Raw genomic sequence first — 21,634 nt, forward strand, 5'->3', positions numbered from 1 at the left:
CCAGCCCCCAGGACTTCATCAAGACACATACAGGATAAGAACTTCCTAAACCTGCCAGACACAACAAAAATACAAGTTCAAGACATACCTGTCAAGTTTTGGATTTGAAAATAAGGGAAATTTTTCGGCGCCCACCGCAAGCAGTCCCACCATCCCAACCAAGCTCCAGTATCCCTTACATTTTAAGACAGGTGTTATAGCCCAAATGAAAACACAAAAGGGTATAGGCCTATATGATGAGCATTTATTTAAAGGCTTATTTGCATATTTTCTGTTCATTTAACATTGCTTGTCTTTACATTTTATTTTCATTCCACACATTCTTTTCATTTCATATTGCTTTTCTTTTACAGTTTTTCTTTTCATTTCACATAACTTTTCTTTACTCTTTTAGTGAGTTATTGTACACATTTGTTGCAGACTTTGCATTCTTTAAGACTGTTTTGGAAGGAGTGTATTTGTGGGCTGGGCCAGAGTGGTTCATTTTACATGAGAGTAGAGCACAAACAGTTCTGTTGTCTAATGTCATCCTATTCTCTGTAACAATCTTTCGTACCATGCTAAATACCCTTTCTGAACTTGCATTGCTATGGGCAGGGCTCGACATGAACGCTTGTCCGGGACAAGTGGATTTTTTGAAGGGGCAAGTGAAAAATAATTTTACTTGCCCAACGGACAAGTATCCTGAGTAAAATGTCAAAACAAAAAATAACTAGGGAATCACCAAAGTGCAATAATGATTCTGCATTCAGTTAGTGTAAGTGGAGATCGATAGTGGATCATAATATAAAACGAACTGACGTTAACAAGGTTGAGCTGTTGAGGCTCGCGTAGCCTCGAGGAGAAAATCGAAAACAAATGAGCGCCGCTCATACAAAGAAACTCAGTTAACATACATGGTTAAAATGGTGTAGTTCTTATATTTATAACATATGATACAGTTAAGCAACATCACACTAACAAGAGTGCTGTTTTCCTGAATACCATCACGACTGGAATTGACACGATTTCATACGCCAGTTCCATAAACAATTAATTAACATTAAGTCGCTTACATTTTATAATTAAATTCGCTGTCCCATTGATCACGGTATTTACACGAGTGCCTTAATCCGTCTCTATCGTTACGTCCATCATCCGTCTCTGTTTTGTTTTTTTCCCGCGTTGTCACTCGTCATCTGACCTCACACACTAACCTCGCGACAACTGACACCTATACTGTAGGCTACTGCAGATGGCAGTTATCGCGAGGCTAGTTACAGAGCTCAGATTGGAAATGTTTTTGTTTTTTTACTCCGGTATTATTGTTTTTTAATAACGCAGGTTAAAATACGGGAGATTTACAGGAAAATACTAATACGGGAGGACGGCGGGAAAGAAGGGTAAAATCCGGGACTTTCCCGGCCAAAACGGGATACTTGACAGGTACGGTTCAAGATGTACTGAATCCGGTAAAACACATGTAATATTTGCATAGACTAATAAAGGAAAATAAACTAGTTGCTACAAAAAAAATTATTTTAGTATAAAATGTGATTTTCACCTACTAGCCTGTTACTCAGTTCATTATATTTAGCAGAGTGAACCAGGGCAAACTGAGAGCCAGTCACAGAGTCTGTTACGCTTTTTTTATAAGTTGAATACGGAAGGCGATCTGGCCGAAGCTAGATATTCTACAGTTCAGAGTTTTAAATATGGATATTTTTCTTACAAACCTTATCGATTCGCTTTAGAAGGCCATTTTTACCCCCCGGAGCCGTGTGGACTATGTTTATTATGGATGGAAAACACTTTATAATACTGTTCCATCATTAATGAATAACTACACAGGAACAAATGAGTAATGCAATATCAACAGTTTAGGAACTACTATTAAAGGGGCTATATGCAACTTTTTCCCCAAAATAAACGTAACAATAGCCTTTTTATTTGACCATTTATGACTCAAACATCTCCTGATGAGCATACTGACACCTTGTCCGCTCACAGTGGGTGCACCTATAAGCCTGTATCCTATTTTTCCTATTTTCTGGCGGGTCGTTTTTTTCCCGCGCTGTCTGCGGATGTGACGTCACCACCACTGCGAGAGCGAGCAGAAAATAAGAGCAGTTCTGTTTTTTGGCCACAGGTGTCAGTCGCGAGTTTAAAGGTCCCGTTCTTCGTGTTTTTTTGAAGCTTTGATTGTGTTTACAGTGTGCAATATAACATGTGTTCATGTTTCGCGTGTAAAAAAAAAAAGTATTTTTAACACAATTTACTTATCTGTACACCGCTGTTTTCACTGTCCTACAAACGACTGAAGACTTCCTTTATTCTATGAAGTCCCTCCTTCAGAAACACGTAACGAGTTCTGATTGTGTCAGCGGTTCCCGTGTTGCGATTTGACAGCAGCTTAGCGAACGTAGCACGGTCCTGTGTTGTGATTCGACAGCAGCTTAGCGCACGTGGAAAGGTCACGCCTCTTAACGGGAGATATATACGCGCTTAATAATCTCTACAGCGTCCCTGGGAAAGCCAAACAAAGGTGATTTGACTCCGGGATGAAAATAACAGCGTCTCGACGACATGGCGACAAACACACTGAAACGCAGCACTTCCTTTTCTCCACGCGACGTCCTCTTCTTCTCCACGTGGGACAGCAACAAGACCACGCCCCCTTTTTTCGCGTTTTCTTGTGGGCGGAGGTTAGTCTGTTCTACTGCTCTACTGACGTAATTAAAGCAGGAAATACCAGGATGTAGTCCTAACCAGCCGTTCGCTGTAGGCTTTGAAAGGGAACTTCTATTAAATAAAATATCTCGCTTGGCATTGAACTTTGAGCTTTATCATTTTACAGGTATTATTTATGCTCTAGCAGCAACATTACACACTAACTAAAGTTTGAACAATGGGATCACGAAGAACAGGACCTTTAAATTTCAGAAAAACGCATATAGCCCCTTTAAAGATCACATCACAAAATTAAACACAAATGTGCATGAATGATTCTTCCAGACACAAGTGATGTGCATAAAGTGAAGTACAAAATATCGGCTGATGATGACACCAGGCAGCGGAACTTACTTTAAAACCATCTGAAAGGAGCTGTAGTTAAAGGCGAACCCTCCAATCACCCACATCAGCTTCCCATGAACCACTGCTTTATGAGAGGCCCGGCCAAGTGACTGTCCATCAGGCTTCACGTTAGGCAGAAACCAGTATGGTTCAGTCGAAGGAAATTTTAAAGAGCAATCTGGACCTGAGATGGGAAAGAAGTGTCAGATAAGAAACAAGACGAGCAAATGAAACTACACAGAAGTGTGTTCACAGGACCTGTGTGAATCATAAAATCTAGTATAAGATTCTGAACAAATACTGACGGCTATGAAACAGAACTGCCAACTTGAGATGTTTGACTTCTTAACCATGTTATAGAAAACACATCTCAACCAAACATGCTCTTTCTTGCTTTGAATTTCAAATTATATTCTAAATCAAACCCAAAAAAAATAATCAAGATTGCTAGTAGAAAAAATTGCTGAATAAATGGTTAGAAATATGGAAATAAAATAAAATACTTTGATGTCAAAATTTGGTGCTATGAATTAAGCAGCTGTTGAAGGACAGATCCAAAAATGATAAAACACTGCCATCTAGTGGTTAGTAAAACCCTCTCTAAAATAATGAAGAATGAGGTTTGCAAGTTCACGTCGAGCTTTGCAAACCGGGTCAGTCATAGTTTTCTAAACTCTTTTCCAGTGATCTCCATCATAAAGACATTAAAACAACAGCATATCATCTTAGCATTTAAATAGCAGAGCTCCAAAAAGATGTCAGTTCCTAAAAACAAACGTCTCAGGGGCGTGCAGTCCATCCGCTGCGAATGCTCTGCATACCCAAGCCATTCGTGGACTCGCTCATTAATTAAAGTTCATTTAAATTAATTAAAATTTCAACTCGCTATAAATTACAATAAATTCCCATTTTTGAGGTGTACCATAAAGCTTGTCCGTCATTTTTTGTTTTTGCCAAACGACGGTCATTTTCTTCAAAACTGCCAGCTAACTTACCGTTTTGGCGCCTACGCTGTTGTATCGTCATCATTGGTTTGCTGACAAATGGAGGATTTCATCATGCGCATGAATTATATCTTTCTTATATTTTATTTATGGCTAACCATAACTTTTATTAAGCAAATCAAGGAGTGAATTACTCACCCACTGCTTTAAAACAGACATCTGATGGGCACGATTAAAGTTGCACGCACAATAGCATACAATATGGCTCTTCATATTTAGTAAAACCTCTGAAAATGGCCGATTTAAGCAGTTCTAAAGTCAATGCTAAAATTTCGTTTCGTGTCAATTAAATAACATTTGGATATAAATGGTCCTCTTCCTGACATAAGTGCAAGAGCCGTTGCAACAGATCGTTCTGCGGGATCACCGTCCTAATTGATTGTCTAGGTCAAAAAACATGTCCGGACATGTGCATTTTCTCTGCCAAAAACCGCTAAATATGCAGATTCGTCACGCGACAACTTCTTATGCAAATGAGATGAAGAATGAAGTTTAATTTAGTTTATTAATTTATTGACAAGATGACAAGTTAAAATCTATCAAAATAACTACATTTTATGCACATTTACTTTTGAGTTGAAATTTTATTAATTAAAAAATATTTAGTTAAATATTGCAGGTCTCGGTTTCAATTGCATTGACATAAAACGTTGAATTTTTTAAAGGAGATTTTTTTTGTAAGTCTGTTATTGAGATTCTAAGATGGTATGCTGTTGTTATAGGCTACGTGCATAACTAGTATTAACATTGCATAGCTATATTTTTTCGTATTACTTTTACCTCATGTTGAAAGCATAGGTTGAACGTCGATCAACACATCATTGATAACCAGCAGGTGGCATTATTGACACAAAACTTGAGACACGTTGTGATTTTCTTACTAGTATATTTGTTTAGGTGGCAGTGGTGGTCAGAATTATTGTCACCCCTGATAAATACAATCAAAGATGGCTGTAAAAAATAAATGTACAGTGGTGGTCAGAATTATTGTCACCCCTGATAAATACAATCAAAGATGGCTGTAAAAAATAAATGTACAGTGGTGGTCAGAATTATTGTCACCCCTGATAAATACAATCAAAGATGGCTGTAAAAAATAAATCTGCATTGTTTATCCTTTTGATCTGTCATTAAAAAAACTTTCATTGAAGTAAAATAATTGAAACTGGGGGGTTGATCACATTATGAAATAAATGTTTTTCTCCAAAACACATTGGCCATAATTATTGGCACCCTTTTATTAAATACTTTTTGCAACATCCTTTTCCCAAGATAACAGCTCTGAGTCCTCTCCTATAAATGCCTGATGAGTTTGGAGAACACCTGACAAGAGATCAGAGACCATTCCTTCATACATAATCTCTCCAGATCATTCAGATTCACAGCTTCATGTTGGTGCTTCTTCTCTTCAGTTCACACCACTCATTTTCTATAGGGTTCATGTCAGGGAACTGGAATGTTATGGCAGAAGCTTCATTTTGTGCATTCAGTGACACATTTTCTGTTGATTTGGATGTTTGTTTTCGATCGTTGTCCTGATGGAAGATCCAACCACGGCCCATTATAAGATTTCTAGCAGAGGCCATCAGGTTTTTAATTTGTATCTGTTGGTATCTGCTAGAATCCATGATACCATGTATCTGAACAAGATGTCCAGAACCACCAGCAAATAAATAGGCTGTATTTTAACCGTGGACATGGGGTACTTTTTATCAATGTTTGCACCAAAACCATCTGGTGGGTTTGCTGCCAAAAAGCTCTTTTTATAGTTTCATCTGACCACAGGACCAGGTCCCTTTTGAATTTCTAGTCGTGTCTGACAATAAAAACTGAATATGCTGGAGTTTGTTTCTGGATGAATCCCTCCCAAACAACATGTGGTGATGTAGGAGGTTGTTTGATTTTTTTTTTTTTAGGCCTTTTGACCCCAAGACTCAACTAATCTCTGCGATTCTCCATCTGTGATCCTTAGAGAGTCTTTGGCCACTCAAACTCTCCTCCTCATCGTGCATTAGGACAATATAGACATTTGTCCTCTTCCAGGCAGATTTGTAACATCTTTAGTTGATTGGAACTTCTTAATTATTGCCCTGATGATGGAAATGGGAATTTTCAATGTTATATCTATTTCCCTACAGCCTCTTTCTATTTTGAGAAGCTCAACAATCTTTTGCTGCACATCAGCACTATATTCTTTGGTTTTACTCATTGTGATGGATGATTGAGGGAATTTGACCTTTGTGTTTCCTCATATTTATACTCCTGTGAAACAAGAAGTTATAGCTAGACAATTTCATGTTCCTTGTCACCCTGGTGTGCTAAAAAAAACAAAAAATATTAATGGGAATATACTTCAGAGATATTTTACTCTAAATTCTAGGGGTGCCAATAATTGTGGCCAATGTGTTTTGGAGAAAACATTTATTTCATATTGTGATTTTCCCCCGACTTTCCATTCTTTTACTTCAATGAAAGGTCAGGTTTTTGTGAATTTTTGTAATAATAGATCAAAAAGATAAACAATGCAGATTAATTTTTACAGCCAACTTTGATCATATTTACCAGGGGTGCCAATAATTCTGACCACCACTGTATATAAAAAGAAAAAACAACCCGAATGCCCTCCGAGAGGCGGGGTGGAAGAAGGGCAAAAACGGACGGATTTCCCGGTAACGACTGGAACGGATACGGACAAAGGTTTTAGGATCATGAGAAGATGCAGGTGTGGGTGGGAAAAAGTGACCACCTTCAGAGGGTTGCGGATCCACCAGGGAAGGAAGAAGTGTGAAGAGGGGGGCCAACAGCAACATTGCACTGCAACTGCAGGTCAGACAAGAGGAACCCAAGGCCAGGTCGCAAACCACAGCGCCGAGGGATCCACCGTTGCTGTAGAAAGGCAGGTGGAGGACACAGGAGGGCCCGCGATGGACGCCAATGCCTCTGAGAGTGGCACTGATGAAGACACACACAGAACGCAAAGCAACCCTAATAACTGCAAGCAAAGCCATAGGACAGAGAGGAAAGAACCCGGAAGGAGGCAGATGGTGAAATGGCCAAAAGCCAACGAAGGCGCGGTCTGGCAGAAGCTGGACAGGGACCTCAGCCTTATCCTGGAGCACTCATTGCGTGGCCAGGTGGAAACCAAGCTGAACCGTATCGGAGACATTCTGTATGATGAATGCATTGGCATCTTTGGAGCAACTGCTGGGAAGCGGAGAGCGTGTCCAGTGCAGAAGGGGAGGAGGGAGAGGGAGATCGAGCGGTTGGTGAAGAGGCGGCGCCAACTCCGAAAACAGTGGAGGAAGGCAAGTAGAGAGGAGAAGGAGGGCCTGAAACCACTGTGGGACGAGGTGAGGAAAGAGCTTGCCGGCCTACGGAGGGCATAGCGCATCCGTAAGCGCAGAAGGCGGAAGGAGAAAGAGAGGAGTAACTTCTTTAAAAATCCCTTCAAGCATGCCAGACAGCTGCTAGAGGATAAGAGAAGCGGAAAGCTTGAGATCACCAAATCTGAGCTGGAGAGCTAAATAAAGGAGCAGTACAGTGACCCAGCGAAGTCAACTCCGCTGGGATCCCCTGGGTATGTCCCTCGCCCAGCTCCTCCAACCTCCCTCTTTGATGCTGCCCTCCCCAAACTCAGTGAGGTAACAGAGGTGGTCCGGAAGGCAAGATCAGCCTCAGCCCCAGGCCCGAACGGGATACCATACAAGCTGTACAAGTACTGCCCAGGGGTTTTGAGACACCTCTGGAACCTGCTGAGAGTGGCCTGGAAAAACCAAGTTATCCCGTCAGAGTGGCAGAGAGATGTCACAGTTTTCATCCCAAAGGAGCAGAACTCCAGAACGATCGGCCAGTTTAGGAGTATCGCCCTCCTGAATGTCGAAGGGAAGATTTTCTTCTCTATCCTGGCCAAGAGGTTGACCAGCTACCTCACAGGAAACGGGTACATCGATACCAGCTGCCAGAAGGCAGGTGTGCCAGGCTTCCCAGGGTGCGTGGAACACTCTGCAGTAATATGGGAGCAGATCCAAAGGGCGAAAAGAGAGAGAGGTGACCTGCACGTAGTGTGGCTTGACCTTGCTAACGCATACGGGTCAGTCCCCCACCAACTCATCGAGTTCGCCTTGGACTTCTTCCATGTCCCAATTGAAATAAGATCTTTGGTGGCCAAGTACTTTGGAGACCTCCAGATGTGCTGCACCCACCAGGACTTCACAACAGGCTGGCAACAGCTGGAAGTAGGCATTGCCATGGGATGCTCAATCTCGCCCATCTTGTTCGTCACAGCCTTTGAGATCATCCTCATAGGGGCTAGGAAGATGGTCGGAGGAGTGAAACTGCCGTCAGGAAAAAGACTACCAGCAATTAGAGGATACATGGATGATATCACCACCATACTCCGGACAGCAGCATGTACAACAAGACTGCTGAAGAGGATCGACGAGCTTGTGGGCTGGGCGAGGATGAAGATCAAACCACCCAAGTCACGCAGTTTGTCGATCAAGAAGGGTGTCAGAAATGACAATACCATCTTTGTCGCAGGCGGTGAGAATATCCCACTGCTGGCAGATCAACCGGTTCGTAGCCTGGGTCGTACCTATACAGCAGAGCTCTCAGACAGGCAGATGGGGGAGACGGTGAGGAGGCAGCTCGCAGATGGCCTGGCCAAGATCAACCAAAGCCAACTCCCCGGAAAGTACAAAGTTTGGTGTTACCAGGCAATACTGTACCAAAGGGTGATGTGGCAACTGAAGATGAGCGAAATTCCCTCATCAATGGTAAACAAGATGGACGGGCTGGCAAACTCGTTTATCAGGAAGTGGCTGGGACTACCAAGATGCTTCTCGGAGGTAGGCCTCTTCGGGAGGAACACGTTACAACTACCACTGCGATCCATCATCGTGGGATACAAGCAAAAGAAGGCTCGGCTGGTGCTGGAGCTGAGGGAAACCACTGACCAGCTGGTGAAGGCAGCGGGCACCCAGATAAGAACGGGAAGAAAGTGGAAAGCCCAAAAAGAGGTCGACATGGCAATTGGCAGGCTGAAGCACCGCGAGGTGGTCGGCAGAGTCCAGGAGGGTCGGGCAGGCCTTGGGAGGGGCGATATTCCCTTGTTCTGGTCAAAGGCTTCCAAAGAAGACCGAAAAGCCATGGTGGTGGCGGAAGTGGCAAGAGCTGAGCAAGAACGCCTTAACATCAAAGCGGTGTCTCAGGGCCAGCAAGGACGTTGGACGGCATGGGAGGGTCTCATTGACAGGTCCATGTCATGGTCCGACCTATGGAAGATCCCCCAAGCTAGGCTCAGCTTCCTGATCAGAGCAACCTATGACACCTTGCCTTGTCCCCGAAACCTCCACCAATGGTTTGGTGCCGAAGAGATCCGTTCCCTTTGTAACACCAGCAACACAAGCCTCCAGCACATTCTGTCGGGCTGCACGACAGCATTGTCCCAAGGCCGCTATAGGTGGCGGCATGACCAAGTACTGAAGAAGCTGGCAGAGGTGGTAGAGTCATGCAGAAAGGAGGCAAACAGCAGACCTTCCGCTCGTGGACGACATTCCATCCAGTTCGCAAGGGCTGGAGAGAGTGTCATACCCTCCCGCCAGAGAGATACAGCAAGGCTCCTCTCATCGGGAAGTGAGAGGACCATGAGGGTCGACTTGGGAAAGCAGCTCCAGTTCCCCAGGGAGATAGTGGAAACATCCCTGCGGCCAGACCTCGTCATGTGGTCAGAAGCTTGCAAGACCGTCTTCCTGGTGGAACTCACTGTACCATGGGAGGGAGGTGTGGAGGCTGCGTATGAGCGGAAGCGAGCCAAGTACTCTGATCTGGTGACAGAGTGCAGTGAGGCGGGCTGGAAAGCCTTTATCTGCCCTGTGGAAGTGGGGTGTAGGGGCTTTGTAGGTTCCTCATCTGGTCGCCTACTTCGCGACATGGGATGTACAGGAGCGAGACATCGGAAAGCCATGAAAGAGTTGGCAGAGGAGGCGGAGAAAGGCAGTTTCTGGCTGTGGCTAAGGAGGAAGGAGAAGGGTTTGGGGAAAAACACCTAGGGCATCAGCAGGGGGTGGCAGGGAGAGATCCCTGCCATCGCTCCGCCACCACGAGACGTACTGGGGTTAAAGGAGCGAAACGTCGATGAGTGGTGGTCTCCAGCTGATGACCCGTTCAGGCTCACGGAAGTGTTCAGTGTGGTGTCACGGCACACCAGATCAAAAGGCACTGGAGGACGTGTGTCAGGCAGAGATGTCCAGCAGGAAAACCAACACCTGTATATTGATATCCATGAAACTCTGTAATCAACATATTGAGGAAAAATGCACAAATGTACACTACCGTTTAAACTTGGGGTCGGTAATATTTTTTTAGTTTTTGAAAGAAGTTGTGCTCACCGAGGCTACATTTCAGAGATGGGCACTCAAGTTAGTGACTCGGACTCGAGTCGCACTCGATTCGCATTTTATGAAACTTCAGACCTGATATGACTTCAGACTTGACTCAACTCGACAAAAAAGACTTGTGACTCAAGTCTTTAATCCGTATCTATTGTAAATGGGAGAAAAAAAGTAGCTTTATTTGAATGTTATAATCTCTGCTTCACATGATTGCTGCTTCCCACGTACGTGACGTGGTAAATCGGACCCTTGTCATAGAATTTGTTTACGGATGTCCGTGTATTGCGCGTAAACATCGAAATGTCATAAGAGTCCCATGAAACATGACAGGATCCATCCAAACGATTAAAGACACTGGAACGTCATTTTATTAGACATCGCATTCACAAAGGTTAGTGACATTAACTCGCACAGCTCGCTGTTTTACTGTGGTGTAACGTTAGCTGGGTGGCTCTTTTGGATTGCCAGCCTGATAAAACATGAATCAAATCTAACCTTTAAACCTAGCACTACGTTTTACTTTTATCAATCTTTTTGCAGCTTTTCTCTCACTTAATGTGTGTCTACGAGAGAGAGATAGAAAGATGTTAATCTATTTATTGCTTAAAACGCATATTTTAACGTATCGCAATCAGCATGCGTACTGTTTTCTATTGACTAGAAATGACTAGAAACAACTAGAAACTTGCGGAGGTTTGATATTTTTTGATAATGTCTGTCGTCAATAACAACGCTGTATAACAAACGTGACTGGCGCCATCTTGTGTCCATTCAGCGACTGCATTGAAAATGACTACTCGTCTTGTTGCCAGTTTTTTTGTTTTTTTATATCATAATAGTTTATAACGTAACCGGCTGGATGTATCCCTTACATCTTAGGACCTTTATTACAAACAAAACAGATGATAGAAAGGTTGTTTTTTTTGTCTAAATTCTTAAAAATAAACAATAAAAATAAAAAAGGATTTTTGAATATGAGATTTTTTTTGTAAGACATAAAATGACTTGAGACTCGACTCGGACTCGTGACAAAAGACTCCAGACTTGACTCGGACTCCAGTGATAAAGACTTCAGACTTGACTCGGACTCCAGCTCAAAGACTTGTGACCATCTCTGCTACATTTATTTGATCAAAAAATACAGTAATACTGTATAATGTTACAGTCTAAAATAACTGTTTTCTATTCATTATTTTCAATAAACAAATCTCTGCAACATTTGGCAGACAGTGTGGAGATATTCTATACAGTAGTATCATAATGACATCTGAAGTATTACTGGCACCTCACCTTGCCAGCTGTCATTGCAGACGCAAAGCTTTTCTCCGGTAAGGTCGCAGTATCCACGGTCAGGACTGCCACAGTCATCCCAACAGTAGGGGATATCACAGGCCTCACCTTTCCAGTATCGCTCACACTCACAGTAAACACTGCTAGAGATGGAGTTGCCCGTAGAACACCTTCCATGACCTGAACAGTTATTAGGACAGGAGTTTATCCTGAAAAACACAGCAGAGAGAGAGTGATCAAAACAATTATTTAAATATATATTTCAAACAAAAAAATATATGAAAACTTTGTCACTGTATAACAATACTCACGAATAAAAGATGTTGAATCCTGTAAGATTGTAGGCAGCATCACTGAAAAAGTGCAACAATGCGTACCCAGATGTGGTCACCACCTCTGGAATGGTTTCATTTCCTTTTGTTTCTGGGACAACCAGGCCACTGGACATACAAGAGTATGACACACAAATCAGAGAAAAGACTTCCTTCCTTTGTGTTCACATGTTCCACTCAGGACAGCTGTTGTTAAGCAAACAGCATCAAAATAAATCTCTATGCTCTTGAGTCTTGACAGTCTGATATTTTTCAAATAACCTCATATTTAGTGCGTCAGCACAAGTGGACAACCAGCTAGGACTCTCAAGACACACCACAGGACACAGAGATGAAATGGACTAGATACCGCACACCAACACACACACACACACACACGCACACTAAAAGTACAAGGTCCATCCCAACACAAGGTCCATCCCATTAAAAAGGAATAAGAGATAGCACTTCAAATGAAGAAGAAAAGAGAGTTAAAGGGATGAGACAAGAGAAAACCCAACAGACTGCTTTGCATTTAATGTGACTTGACTAATGTAACCTCTAGTGTTAGGTGGCATATTTCCCACATATTACCCATATGAGAATATTACTTTTTTTCCCTCACATATTAATGTATATTAATAGCAAAGATCGATGTGCAGCATTATGAGCTAGTCTCTCAAAGAGTGCAACAGTGCCCACTCACTTTTTCAGCAGCTTTATTTCTGGAAGGATTTGCCCCATAATTTTTTTTCCCATAGGGATTTAAAAAAAATTATTTATAAGAGTTAGAAGCCATGAACCAAACCAACCAGCTATGAGGTGAATCACAACATTACAAACTTTCATTTTAAGCAAAAAAAGCATTTGAAAAATACAAAGATCTCGCCCCCCATTGACTACCATAGTATTTTTTTCCCTCCTAATATGGTAGTCAATGGGGGCGATATCTGCTTGGTTACAAACATTCTACCAAATATCTTCCTTTGTGTACAGCAGAACAAAACATTTTATACATGTTTGAAACAACCTGAGGGTGAGTAAATGATGACAGAATTTTCAAGTTGTGGGTGAATATCTCTTTAATGACTTTAATAAAGGAAAGAACTACAATCCCATGAAGCATTGAAAATTACATAATTTAAATGAAAAATGATGGAAAAACAATACTATTGATTTAATTATTTTAAATATAAACACAAAAAAACTATATTTTACATGTATTACTAAGTATTGCATATTTAAGTAACTTGAGTTAGTAGGGAGTCTGAAACTGTAACGTCATTTGAAGTGCTTGATGGGAGTGGGTGGGAATAAAATAATTTTTTTTCTCTATTCTCATGTTTTATTTATCTGATTTTTAGAGATTTATTTGTAGAATTATGAGTAATGTAGTTTTTAACCAAGAAATCAATGGTTAAATGTGATTATTTAACTATGATTATTATCATAGTTCATGGTGTTACAAAACAATATACAAGTAAAGTATAATTTTTCCACAAACAATTTGTTCAACGTTTGTTTAACCTAATAATGATAGGTTTACCTGCAAACCATTCACCAACTAAGGTCCATATTCCGATTAGGCCATAATTCTGGAAAATATTTTTTGCATGCTCCATAGAGATGTATAAAAAAAAAAAAAAAAAATTGTGCATGTGGGAATCAGCATATTTTGAGTAAATATTTGAAAAAACTAAAGATGTACATTTTCCCCCATTTTGATTTCATGCCATTTATTACTCTGCATTCTAGTAATTTAATTAAAATATTCATCCTCATTATTTTCCTTAATGACAGCAGACAAGGCTAAATGATGAATCTGGAATTATAGGCCAGTAACCTTTTTAATTGTTAGACTGACACAGTGCTTTCATCTGTGCTATTTATTTTAATGCTTGTATAAAAAAATATCCGTAGTTAAGCTCCATTTCATAGAAGAGAAACAAGAGTAACTTTAAAATGAAATTCCATGTGTCACAGAGGTTAACACCCTCGCTACTCTTTCAATTGAAAAAATTATGTAACGCCAAGGGAAGAGAAGTCACAAGTTCACACAAATGAAAATCAGCATCCATTTTTCAAGCGCACTTCATGGGTGACTTAGTCTGATTTGATTCTACAGTGTTGTTGATTGGTTAAATTTCACTGTTCATTTCGCTGAATTGGGCATAAGGAGTTATTGATGGTTTTGTTATACTTTTGTTTATGTATATATTATATATTATACATGAATATATATTCATGTATAATATTCTTTAGTTCGTGATATAATTGTTTTGCTCGTCTTAATGCAATGCATTTTTGTTTGATATAAAATGACAATGGAAGTTTGTATCCACTGTGTCAGAGTGTGTGTATTACAATGATTTCAGTCCCACTCACCTAAATACAGCTATCAAAGGTGCGTAAATCGAGTCTCCATCAAAAACATACATGTGATCCCAATTGCACTCTGTGGCAAAATGGTTGAACCTCAACCTCAGCACAGCATTTGGGCTAAAATAAAAACAGAAAATATATTAATTTGACACTGAATAAAAAGAGTAAAGATGATTGTAATAGAATAGCTCAGAATAGTTTTAGCATGTTATTGAATATGGTAATGTTAATGTATTTGTATCTGCTAATCGATACACAGACAAACTGCTGTGAGCATGTAAGATATGCCGCTGCTGCATAAATAGACATACATAAATCCCGTAGCAGATCTAAGCAGGTGGAGCTGGGGGAGGTGGAGGGTTTCCGAGGAACTCCAATAACGTGCTGCAGGACTAGCTTACAGCAATAAATTAACAATGTTGTTTTGTTTTTTATCCTAATTCAAATTTGTATGTTGCTTTGAACAAAGGGATCTGGTAAATAATAAATATAGATGTAAATTGAGAGAAAATTTGAGACAAAAAAACAAATGAGATTAGCTTGACATAGTGGTACTCACTATCCTTCAATGAGCCAAGTGCATTTAGTCTTGTACTTGTAGTTAACTGGTCCATCAGTGAGTGATCCTGATGACTCTGTCAACCTGAAAAAGAAAAATACAAAGAAAAATAAATCTCTCAAAATTGACTTGTTGAAAGCAAAGCAGGAGAGAATATGGTACAGTATGTTATATTATTGTTCATTTGTTACTGTCTTTGCAACAAACTAATACTGTAGCGAATGATGCATTGAAAGTTCCTGTATGCTCGTCCTTTTAATAGGTTAAATAGCATGTTAAACTGGTACAGCAGCATTAACAGCTATGAGATATATCACAACATTGCAAACTTTGATTTGAAGCAAAAAGTATTTAAAAAAAAGAAAAAAAAATACAAAAGGCGCAAGACTGTACTTAACGATTTTAAAAAAAAATGATGGAAAAATATAAAACTATTGATTTAATTATTTTAGATATATATACAGAAAAACTAAATAACTTGAGTTAGTAGGGAGTCTGAATCTGTAATGTCATTCGCAGTGCTTCATGGGAGTGGGTGGGCAGTAAAGGAGCGATTTGCATGTTCTATTTCTCTGATTTTTAGATATTTCTTTGTAGAATCATGGCTAATGTAGTTTTTAACCAAGAATTCCATGGTTAAACAGGATTATTTAAAAAATAACAACAAAAGCACAAATCATCGATTAACAATCTCATCGTTCACGGTGTGACCGAATTAGTATAATTTTTCCACAAACAATTTGTTTAACTTTATTTACTGTAGTCACAGACAATGTTTACCTGCAAACCATTCACTGAATAAGATCCATATTCTGATTGGGCCTTAATTATGAAAAATATTTTTTACATGCTCCATAGAGATATTAGAGATTTTTTTGTGCACATGGGAATCAGCACATTTTGAGTAAATATTTGAAAAATTTAAATTTTCCCCCATTTTGATTTCATGCCATTTATTACTCTGCATTCTAGTAATTTTAATTAAAACATTCATCCTCATTCTTTTCCTTAATGACCGCAGACAAGGCTAAATGATGAATCAGGAAATAAAGGTCAGTAACCTTTTTAATTGTTAGACTGACACAGTGCTTTCATCTGTGCTATTTGTTCATTTATTTTAATGCTTGTAAAATAAAATGTATCCGTAGTTAAGCTCCATTTCATAAAAGAGAAACAAGAGTCATTTTAAAAGTGCAAAATGCCAAGCCAAATGCAAAATCCCAAGCGCATTTAGTCTTGTACTTGTAGTTAACTGGTCCATAAGTGAGTGATCCTGATGACTCTGTCAACCTGACAAAGAAAAATGTACATTTACATTTAGTCATTTAGCAGACGCTTTTATCCAAAGCGACTTACAATACAAAGATAAATACATATCTCAAAATTGCCTTGTTGAAAGCAAAGCAGGAGGGAATATGGTACAGTATATATGTTAAATGTAGAAAAATTCTCATTTGTTACGGTCTTTGCAACAACTAAATATTGTAGCGAAATAAAAAGTAAATAACATGTTAAATAGGTACCGCAGCATAAAGAGCACACTGCATTTTTAAGTTCAGAAGGAGGATTTAAGACAGCAAACACAGCAAATCACACTAATGCACACAAATGCATATTAAAAATATAAAAATTGTAATGCCTTATAAATTAAATATGCAAAAATAAAAATATTAAATCAGACCTTTATTTAAATATTTTAAAAGGTCACTGAATGCGTAAACAGCTACTTCTTCTAAAAGGAAAGTCTTCATGCTTAAAAAGAGGAGGGGGGGTTCTCTTATTTTAGCCGAATAATCAACTACATACACTCCACATAATGTATGCATGATTAAGCACAATATTGAATAAACTTATCATTAATGCATTGTATCAACAGGAAACATCTCTCCTTCCACCAAGAGTTACCATCGCTTTCAGCTAATTATTATATTTGGGGGGAAAAAAATTGTTTTACTTTTTTGAATTACAAACTTGAATTCAAGCATGTTTGATATCGGATGAAGTGTGTGAGATTAGGACTTGAGAAGACAGCAATGATTACAAAATTACTGACATTTGACATCTTGACTGCAAAGTCTGCCCAGTAAAACCCTTCATGCTTCTACAGCATCCAACGTCACCATAATGAAACGCCATCCACGTGCACCAACAAACTGGCCATGTGACATTGGCACGACCACCTGCTCCTGATTCATCCGCTTTCCCTTTCACCTCATTTTCCATCCCTCCTTCTCCAACATAGAAACGACGGCCATAATCCCAACGGATTGAATAAAAAAAAAAACATACTAATTTGTCCGAGAGTGGAGGAGGGCCAAGATCAGAATGTTACTGCACAGTAAAGAGCCAGTCACATCAACTGCACATCAGTCAAGAGATCAGCTTATCTACGAAAAGCCATGTTTATCACAAAAACAATACAAGAGTTAAAGATCACCAGCCGAAGCAGCAATCAGGGCCGGGAATGTCATTAAAGCCTTTGTTTCGTTCACAGATTTATTATAGGGCAACATTTAAGAAATTTATAATTGTGTAATGAAAAGGCATTAAGGGTAATTTAAGTGTTTTCATAAAGCATGTTTAAGTTTTATTGAAAAAATTATAGGTTAATGTGACATTGCTGAAAGTGAAAAAATAATACTCTTTGTATTATTGAGAAAACAATACTGTTGTATTATTGAGAAAACAATACTGTTGTATTATTCAAAACAATACCGTTGTATTATAAGCACTGTTTTTATTATAAGCATTTTATAATAAAATGTCATCTAGAAGTCTTTGTCTAAGTCTTCCTTAAATGTCCTTGGAAATCCTGGAATTTTTATTTTACAGTATCTGTATGAACCCTGATGCTCTACACTAAGTCACTACACTAGTGTCATTACTATGACAACCAATATGGACAGGCGACTGCTGTGTGTAGAGAAAAATAATTAATGTACACAAGTTGGTGAATAATTTAATACTTAATAAGATAACTTATTTATATAATTTGTAAAAAAGTATCAGATCAATCCTAGAAACCTTTGAAAAAAACAATCCTTTGAAAGTTTAAGTTGTGAGGAAGGTGGCGTCAGGACTCTCGCCCAGGGTGCTAAAATGGTCAGAAACGGCCCTGGCAGCAACGTAAATGAACAACTGGCTCAAATCACTGAATCCTAAACACAGTGGACACGGTTTTCTTCAGTGACGACCACTAAATTAAAAACAAATGTTATGACTTCTGTTTTGAGCATTCTACAGTAGTGAATCACACATGACCCTTGTTTTGAGGTATAATGGCTTTTTCATAACCGCCGTCCGCTACCAGAGCAAACATGAAAACATGTTTAAAAAATGTTAGGAAATTATTAAACATGCACTGGTGTTTGACATTTTATGAAAAGCTACACTCTCAACCTTACACAAACACCAAATAACTGGCCATTCAAAAATAAAGATACAATGTAAAACCTATTTTGTTTTGTTTTATGTTTATTACAGTTTATATACTATAAAAATCCTTTTCATGTATTTTAATATTAAAGCAGGAGCTCAAATGGAGGTCAGATAGTGATTTTAGACCAGGGGCTGAGGCAGATAACTAGAGAGCCTCAGGCTCAGAATGAGACTATCAACAACAGACTTCCTTACAATAGTGTAGAAAATGTATCTGTGTTTTTTTTTGTTTTTTTTTGGAAAAGAACAGCAGAGCTGAGAAGGTACACCAACATCAGAAACCCAAAAAGGAAAGTTTTTTGATTCCTCAATGCTCTGCAAAGCAAGATGACCATCTATACTGATATGACATAGTTATTGAAGAATTTCCTTATTTGTTACTGGAAAAGGGTAGAAAGGTAGTAATAAAGGACTAAAATCACTTCCTTCGTAACAGAGAAAGATGTACAAACCAGCAGGCTGCATTAAATCAAAATACCTTCTCTCGATATTTTATCTTATTGTGAACAAATTCATCATGCATTTTTTTTATATCATTTTTAATCAAAATGTCTTCAAAAACTCAAAAACTCAAATTGTGAGTCAAAAACTCACAATCGACTGCAGAATTACATTCTGCCAGTTTGCCTATATCCAATCAATAACCAATGGATAGGAGCCTGCCTACAAAACGGTACCTTTAGGGGTACAGCAGCTTGTCACATTTTTTACCCTTAAAAGGTTCTAAGTAATACCTTAAGGTACATATTGCAACTCTAAAGTACTAATATATACACCTTTTAAGGGTGAAAAAAGTACAAAGTTGTCCATTTAAGGGTACTGCCCAAGTGACAAGCTGTTAAGCCCCTAAAGGTACAATTTTTACAATTTTTTTCTGAGAATGTTCTGAACTACAACCACATACACAGATGAATACCTCATGAATAACTTGCGACATTCACTTCAGCACTTGAACCCTGAACAAAAAGACAACTCTCATTCAAAAACCATTATTGAAACACACCAAGGCCTACATGAGAGAAATATATAGCAACCCAAAGAGACACCGTCTGGCTGAAATGGAAGGGATCACATCTCAGGGTTAGTATGAATCTTCTTGGAGTCTCCTCACAATAGGTGAACTAACTTTACTACCCATAACATAAATGTTTGTAAAGTGTCTTGAACTGCACAGGAATGAGCTAAGCCACAAACCAATGCATATTAGAAAACAGCGCTTTATTCCCCATTCTTCTTCTAACAGTTAACCCACAAACATTTGCAAACCTTTTAAAAACACAGTGTGCCCTAAATACAACCCACATCTGGCAAATGGAGCCAATAATCAACTTGGGCTATTTCGCCGCAAAGCCTGCAATGTGTTTGTTTGAAACAGTTGGGAGTGAACATTGAAAGATGCACTTTTTCAAGAACATGAATATACCTTCAAGCACCATAAAGTTGTAAAAACCTCATCTGAAAGTGATTTTTTATTACACTATAAGGTGAATTCAGGGGAAGAAATGTAATAATCTATGTAGTGTTATTCACTACATGGAATTTTATATATACCAGTAAACATTTTGCAATTGTCTTGTCTCGGACAAGTCAGGCCTACATCATCACAATCCTATAATACAAATAGTGCAAGGTTTCACCTAACAACGAGACCCTTGAGATATACAAACAAACAAATGCATATACTTGCATCCACACAAACTACTTTAAACAAATGTGTATGTATTATTAGATTATGATTAAGACAAAAGGGCTAGTGAATGTCCGTCAGCAAGGCATGATCTCATCTTCAAGACAATGCGGAGTCCAAATCTGAGCAATAAAAGCACTACTGTCACACTACAACAGCACTGCCATTCTAAATGGAGACTGCGTCACTCTTACAAGAGGTGACAGGACTATTCTTAGACTGTGTTTATTGTAGGATGGGAACTGTAGAATTAAATGGCCACTTGGAGACACAACATTTTCATTTTTGTGGTTAACAAGTGTCTGATATGCCCTGTACCACATCGTAAATGTTTTTATTAGAGACACTCTTGCCAGCTCTAGCAATAGTATATCCTTTGAAGCATTTATTTTAAGGGAGACAAAATATATATGAGCTAAAAATATCACTTGTTTCAGTTTCCATGGTGGGTGGGGGTTTTCGGAAGTTAAGGAGCGAGCGGTTTTCTCTAGGCTTGGGTTGTTGCAGTCCAATGTATACAATATAACAAAATATTTGATTTGTCTAATTTTATTTGTCACTACTTGCTGTATTGTAAACAATGCAGAAGTCATGAAGGTTGCAGACATGAAGATTACTCAGCTTTTATTTAACCGAGCTTAACACAGCTTACTCACAGATCATCAAGTTATTTCAAGTTCATTTTAATTCGATTCAGATGTGACCAACAGTACTAATTTTGACCCATTTGGACTCAATTTGTGGATTGGCTGCAAACATAGACAATAACACTGACAGGGTAATCAGCCAATTACAGCAACGTGGAGCTTTTAACTTTTGTATTTTGCCATTATCCTCTCATATTGTCACCACAGTGATATTATATGTCGCCCACACCCTGATTTTCTGCCCTGAGAGGGCAACAATTAACTCTTTCCGCGTCATTAACAGAATTTTCCGTAATTTATAAAACAACACTTCCCTGCCATTGACGGATTTTTCTGGCTTTCCATGTTTTCACTGTTAAGACCTGTGCACACCGGGATGATTATCGCGCGCACTTATCATTTTCACTCAGCATTTTTTAAGACGTTTTTCGATGCGTCTGTGTTCATACCCAAGCAATTTTCACTGGCGATGCGCCGAATGAACGTGTAAACTCCCTCCCTGACTGTAGATGGCGCTTTTGATTAATTGCAGATCAAATAGGATTCAATGGTGATTTTCCATTGAATCCTATTTGATCTGCAATTCCTCTCCATAACAAATCCTTCTTATGGAGATTTTTGTAGTCGCTGTGGCGTTTGTCCGAATTTTATTGTGTTCAGACACCACCTCATTGCATCTTCTTCTTTGCCAATGTGTGCTCGGCAAGACCATTTTGTGCTTCACCAAGTCATGTAACTTCAGCAGCTCCAGGCACAAAAGTGGCAATTTCATTCGTCGGCCAGTTTTTAACACGCCGTGTCAAACCAAAAAAACTAACCCGATGCGGTTTTTAAAAAATGGCTCTTTTACGCCTAGCGTTCTGCGTCGGA

At 39.2% G+C, this 21,634-nt stretch overlaps 1 protein-coding gene and 1 long non-coding RNA gene across 2 annotated transcripts in view; both read right to left on the reverse strand.

Moving 5' to 3' along the window:
* The window catches only part of LOC307142248, a 673,051-nt gene that overhangs the window by 452,060 nt on the left and 199,357 nt on the right, over positions 1-21,634 (reverse strand). The window lies entirely within an intron of this gene.
* Positions 1-21,634, reverse strand: part of atrnl1a (attractin-like 1a) — a 351,306-nt gene that overhangs the window by 308,610 nt on the left and 21,062 nt on the right. The window contains exons 2-6 of the mRNA XM_079843147.1: positions 14,993-15,076; positions 14,437-14,550; positions 12,052-12,180; positions 11,741-11,949; positions 3,064-3,238 (exon numbers count right to left, since the gene is read on the reverse strand). Of these exons, the coding sequence (XP_079699273.1) occupies positions 3,064-3,238; positions 11,741-11,949; positions 12,052-12,180; positions 14,437-14,550; positions 14,993-15,076 (711 nt within the window). The remainder of the gene's footprint in view (positions 1-3,063; positions 3,239-11,740; positions 11,950-12,051; positions 12,181-14,436; positions 14,551-14,992; positions 15,077-21,634) is intronic.

The sequence above is a fragment of the Gobio gobio genome (genome assembly GCF_949357685.1).
Source record: "Gobio gobio genome assembly, chromosome: 18".
Classification (NCBI taxonomy): Eukaryota; Metazoa; Chordata; class Actinopteri; order Cypriniformes; family Gobionidae; genus Gobio; species Gobio gobio.